The 6,077-nt window shown below is 40.6% G+C and overlaps 1 protein-coding gene across 1 annotated transcript in view; it reads right to left on the bottom strand.

Annotated features, from left to right (window-relative positions):
* Positions 1–2,659: 2,659 nt before the first annotated feature.
* Positions 2,660–6,077, bottom strand: part of zfyve9a (zinc finger, FYVE domain containing 9a) — a 33,056-nt gene continuing 29,638 nt past the window's right edge. The window contains exons 16-19 of the mRNA XM_083889187.1: positions 5,849–6,011; positions 4,708–4,813; positions 4,413–4,589; positions 2,660–4,138 (exon numbers count right to left, since the gene is read on the bottom strand). Of these exons, the coding sequence (XP_083745313.1) occupies positions 3,977–4,138; positions 4,413–4,589; positions 4,708–4,813; positions 5,849–6,011 (608 nt within the window). The 3' untranslated portion in view covers positions 2,660–3,976. The remainder of the gene's footprint in view (positions 4,139–4,412; positions 4,590–4,707; positions 4,814–5,848; positions 6,012–6,077) is intronic.

Genomic DNA, 6,077 nt, shown 5'->3' with positions numbered 1-6,077 from the left:
TTTTGGCTTTTCAAAAAATTTCTGATGAATGATGTTTATTCGGAAAAAGGAAAAAAAAATAGTGAAATAGGATTTAACAACTAAAAATGCAAAGTTGATTTGTTTAACCGCTGTTTTCCATCTTGATTCTGTTTGCATGCAGTGTTAATTTTGGACAATAACATCTTACAACTGAATAATACGAAAAAAAAAAAAGGAAAATGCTACGTTTTCAGTCACACAAATTGCACCTTTTTTTTCTTTTTGGATGAAGGACATATTGCACACGTCAGATGATGCCAAAAAAACGACAGTGGACAGAAAACGTCCTTTTCACTCACGCTCATTTTTACACACGGCGATTCAGAGACAGCAGCGCTTATGGCAAGCTGTTTTAACATTTAATAGCTAGACTGGATATATGTATTACAGATATCTGTAATTCAATTCTTCCTATCCACAATATCATTCTTCCTATCCACAACGTCATTCTTGCTAGGACAAATGACGTCACTTCAGTGCGGTTTCATTACAATTACCGCAAATGTTACGAATAGTAACAATTGGATGGAAGATATCTGAAATGTGTGTTTCTCCTAGTAAGAATTCTATTGCAGATATCCAGAATGTAATTGTGGAAATCTGAATCTGAAATTGAAAGCCCAATACACACGAATGGCAAAAGTGATGTCATTTGTCCTAGGAAGAATGACTTTGTGGATATCTGAAATGTTCTTTTTAACTAGGAAGAATTGAATTACAGATATCTGTAATACATATCCAGTCTAGCTATTAAATGTTATAACGGCTTGCCATAAGCGCTGGTTTATTAACCCAGAACTGTTGTCCTCGGCTTCACTAAAATTTCCCTGCTACAGTTGAAATACTTTTAAATGGAGTAATAAATGAAAGCAGAACACATTTAAAACCTGAAGCGTTGGCTCCTGTGCAGATTTTCCTGTGATTGTCTGGTTCTCACTGATGGTTACGTTAGCTCAACATTAGCACAATTTAAAGACGCAAAAAAAGGTGCCAAGCATGATGGGATGTTTCGGTGGCAAGTCGACACGAAAACACAAACAAAAATAAAACACATTTTTGTTGATTTTATAGCAGAAACGGGAGGAAATACATTCTTTAGATGAGTTTGTTTTTCCAGGTCCATGTTGTTGAGGGAGAACACAGAACTACAGTGGCCCTGAGGTGCAAAACACAAGCGCAAATCAAAGAACACAAACACATAATAATAAAAAATGCAGATCACAAACTCAAATAAAAAAAAAAAAAAAAAAAAAACCCCAAAAAAACCGAAAATCAAAAAACACAAACAATTAACTAAAAACAGAAACGCAAATCAAAAAACAAACACAGAAGCAGAAAAAACATCAACTCAAAACGTTTTTTTAATTTGCGTTTCCGTTTTGAGTTGTTTTTGTTTTGTTTTTGTGTTCTTTGATTTGCATTTGCATTTTTTGTTTCACATCAGTTTTTTGATTTGCGTTAGTGTTTTTTGATTTGTGTGGGGTTTTTTTTTGCGTTCCGTGATTTTTTTGCGTTTGTGTTCTGCACCTCAGGGCCACCGTACAGAACAGAGCAGACAGAGGAGCTGCAGGGCGAACAGAGCGATCTGTTCGCACACAAACACAAAACCACGTCCGGGAGCACGATGACGTTGGTTTTCAGGGTTCTGTGACGGCGTCAAGTCGCAGACAACTTGAGATGAAATACATTCAGCTTGAAGTCAACTTCGCGGGGAAACCCTGATCTTCAGTTTTTTTTCCTCTTTTCCGACAGAGAAAACGTCTTCAGCGCACAGTGGTGGCAGCAGCAGTTTGCTTTGATTCTCCTCCTGTAGATGGCTTAGAATCCAGTGCACTGCTTCTGCAGCGTTAATACAGTTTTTAATAATATATCTATATATTTATACATCTTTACATCTTCACCAGTTATTGTCTCTGTATGATTAAAAAGAGAACTGGAGAAGGATTTTTTTTCCCCAACCACTGTTGGACAAACACCAAGCGCTGATGATTTTGAAGTTGATTGGAGTAAAAATGTGTCTTCTGGTCTTTTTCTTGAATTCATCAATAAAGCATTGGAACCTTTATTATTATTATTGTTATTATTATTGTCTTCTTTAGGACAAAAGGAGCTTCTTTGACTTGAGAGCAGCTCGTGAAATCTCATTTCACACTTGCTCACTTCAGTAATACTGTCTCGACAGATGTTTGTGTGAGTTGTAACGGAGGGTGTGTGTGTGTGTGTGTGTGGGGACTGTTCTGACTGTTGTGACTGTAAAAATATGTACAAAGAGACATTTGTCGCATTTGTCCGTAAAGCAAAGCGTCAGGCGACGAATGAGAAACGCCAAGACGAGAGAGAGAGAGAGAGAGAGCCCAGATTTGTTGCATCTCCCCTCGATGGATAGCTGCTGCAGGCACTAAGAACCACAGTTCAAGGAATAAAAGGAAAAAAATCCAAAATAAATAAAAAAATCACCCACACAGAGGCAGCGTCTCCCTCCTCAGCTCATCATTTGTCCTCACGTCTTCGTAAAATAACCAGAAATAGTCCAAACTTTCGTCCTTGTTGTAAGAGCGTCCGTGCTACAGAAGCCTTAGGGTTTTTTCTCCGGGTCACCACGGTAACGATGGGATGGGTCCGTCCAAATACACACAAACGGACACGCAGTACCCGAGTACACCGTTTTCGGGGTCTGCGTCGACTCACCGCATACTACACTGAATACTTTGATTGTTTCTCGATGGAAACACTCTACATTAAAGTTTTTATTCTTGTAGCATCATACATTTTTTTAAATAAATATTAATTTGACTCAACAGTTTGTCTGATAAAGCAAATCTCAATGTTTACCCACCTTTTTCCTGGCAGCCATGTTGATCCTGTCTCAGTGAGGAAAAGCCCCACAGGTGTCAATAATCAACGACTTGAACTGAGTCATCGTTAAGGTTCAATCACAAACACCTGAGGCTTTCCCCGCTGAGACACATCAGACACAAAATGGCCGCTGCGGAAGAGTTCGACTTCGTTTTCAAGCAAAAAAAAGCCACAGTTTGGACATTTTTTTGGACAATGTCCTCATTTGTAATCTCATGGGTTTTTGTGGACTTGACTATTATCGAACAAAAGTCGGACAATTCTTTCTATATTTATATCATTCAGTCATTTGTTTAAAATATCTTTATCGATCACAGTAACACTACACGTTAATGATGACCTAACCACAGATGATTATCACCTAATACTAATAATAACCTACACGTCTGAATGAAAGTGGTTAGTGTTGTCAAAATATACCTGATATCAAATTATGCTCCATGGTAAAAAAAATATATAATTTATCTTAAAACACAAGCCCATCAAAATAATTGGATTACTGCCTTTTAGCAACGTAACTCGAAAAGTCGCAGACTGATTTGGATGACATTTTCAGGAAATGTCCACAATGGGACCAGGAACCGCAGATTAAATTTTGGATGTGATCTGTAGTCATATCACTATTCTTATCACTATTTTGTGAGGGGCTGAGGTGCCCTGGCAGACGTCTGCACTCTCCTAATGCTTCTAGTTTTAAAATAGTTAAAATAATATTAACAATAACTGTAATAATGTGGAAATTTAATAGGCACTTGACTACTTTTATAAAGCACGGTTCAAACACGTACAGTGTGGGTATGAGGACGGACCCATTGTGATGTGATGTGATCGGAGCGCCTGACAGACTCACGCTGCTGCTGCTGCTCTTCTAAGCTTTCTGGCGACCTCTGGTGGTTGGATGCATAGGTTTGAGTGGAGGAATGCTACCACACCTGGCACGGCACAGTTTTCAGGCTCTTTTTCAAGTGCAAACAGTTGAAGGGAGAGACGATGGAGGACGACGTGGCTGTGAGACGATGTCAGGAGGTTGATTTAAAAAAAAAGAAAAACGAGAAGAAGACGTTTGGAGGAGAAGGATCCAGAGTAGACAGAGATGCTCCTAGGAGATGATCTCCAGGATGTAGAAGACCAGCTCCATGACCACGGGGCCCTCGCTCAGCTGACACGCTCCGCTGTGGATGATGGGGATCAGAGCGCTGTCCAGGTCGCTCAGGTACTGAGGCAGGAGGGGCTGACCGTTACTTCCTGCCAGATAACCCACCTGTGACAACCAAGACACATGTTGGACAAGATCCTCAACACTTAAAAGAGTCACTTTTCAGCCACAATAAACTTTGTAAATCTTTTACTGGCATGTGCCAATATACCAAGATGCCCTGTAGTCCAACTGACACCTCCCTGAAATGTCGACAGAACTTTACTTGACAATCTTTAGGTACAAGTATTTCTCAAGTTTGTTTGAGCAGACTCAGTGAGGCAAACTTACAAGATTGAGTCAAAACATCTCACTGTCCCACTAACATCCATCCTCATACCTGGTCAGAGTCCAGTGTGACCCTCAGGCCCAGTTTGGCCATGCCGTCCTCCTTCAGCAGCTTCAGGTGCGGACACAGCGCCACGCAGAAAGCTCTCGCTACGTTCTCCGTCAGGCGACTGTGGTCGGCCGGGTCGCTCAGACCGTTGGACTGGTCTTCACTCTGGAGGAAGAAAACCTGAGGAAATCATAAGAAAACACTGTCAAAAATATCTGTACAGTACCTTTATTCAAAGAACATTTCATCACAGCAGGTTCAGAGATGAGATGTCACCTCCTGTGGGTGAGAATCGTACCTCTGTCCAGCGGATGACTTTGCCATTGGCTTTGAACTCGGAGCCGTGGAAGATCTTAACGCTGGTGATGGACTCCATAGACTTTCCATCAATGGGACTGATCACACTGGATTTTAAAAACACACAACAAGCCAGAGCTGGGTTTAGATAAACGTATTTTACGTCTTAACTGTGGGCCAGATGAAATTAAAATGTGCCCTGGAGCAAGGCACTGACCTGCCAGCTGCTCAGTCAGCGGTCAATACTCTGAACACACACTGATCAAGCTCACTGTAAATGTAAGTAAGTTCTGGATCACCCTGGACACTTTGTGCGTCGCTGCTAGAGCTGCTACTAAATATTATTTTTTCGGAACGGATTAATGTGTTGATTATTTTCTCGATGAATAGTTTGGTCCATAAAATGTCATCATTGTTGATCAGCGTTTGTCAAACCTGGAAATGATGATGTTCTCCAATTGTCTTGTCTTTGTCCACAAACCAAAATGATTCAGTTTTTAATGATTTCTTTGTGATGTGGAGCAAAGAAACAAAGAAAATATTCACATTTAAGAAGCTAAAACAATCAGAAATCTTGTTTTAATCATGAAAAAAGCTTCAAACCGATTCATCAATTATCAAAATAGTTGATGATTGATTTAGTAATCGATCAATAATCGATTAATTGTTTCAGCAGCGACTCACTGCTGTGTTCCATCATGTTTTTAATCTGAGCATCCGTGTTGACAGATTAGAGTCCACGACATGACAACACAGCAGCACGGTGTGAATTAGTCGTTCCACCAAAGAAGCTTTTCTCTTTTTTATTTTGCTGCTGTTTGAGCCACAGTTAAATGCCAAAAAAAAGGCAAAACATAAGCGGAAAATCACCAGAAAATTCATTGCAACAGAGGTGAGTGTAACACATGTTGAAATGAGGCTTTAAAGTGCTGTGCTGTTCTTCTCCTGAAGTGAAACAGTGTCTAAAATAAATCTAGAGATTTTATCAGGATGCAGTAAAACCGATTGTGTTGGTAACAGCGTCCTCCAGAGGGCGTGCACGAGCACGAGCCATAAGCATCAATAAAGCAGTAATTGTGGTGGACTGGGATCAGTTGTGTGTGATATCAAAGTCTCTCATCTTTCCACGTTACACTTCTCACCCCTTGTTGAAGTTGTGGTCGTCGTCTGTCCACTGGATCTGGACCAGCTCCTGGTTCTCCTCCTGGTCGGCTTTGCCACACGTGACGGTGAAGTCCTTCATGTCCCTCAGAGCCTGACGCAGCGAGTCCATGGTCTCTGCTGTGATCTGGATCATCACACCATCTGTGGGTGGGAGGACATTCGAAAAAGACCGTTTACTATTCACTGTTTGGAGTTTAACTTTTGACA

This window comes from Microchirus variegatus (assembly GCF_963457635.1).
Source record: "Microchirus variegatus genome assembly, chromosome: 5".
In the NCBI taxonomy this organism is placed as follows: domain Eukaryota; kingdom Metazoa; phylum Chordata; class Actinopteri; order Pleuronectiformes; family Soleidae; genus Microchirus; species Microchirus variegatus.
The sequence above is the reverse complement of the archived record's forward strand: the minus strand, read 5'-3'. Positions and strand labels throughout refer to the sequence as shown.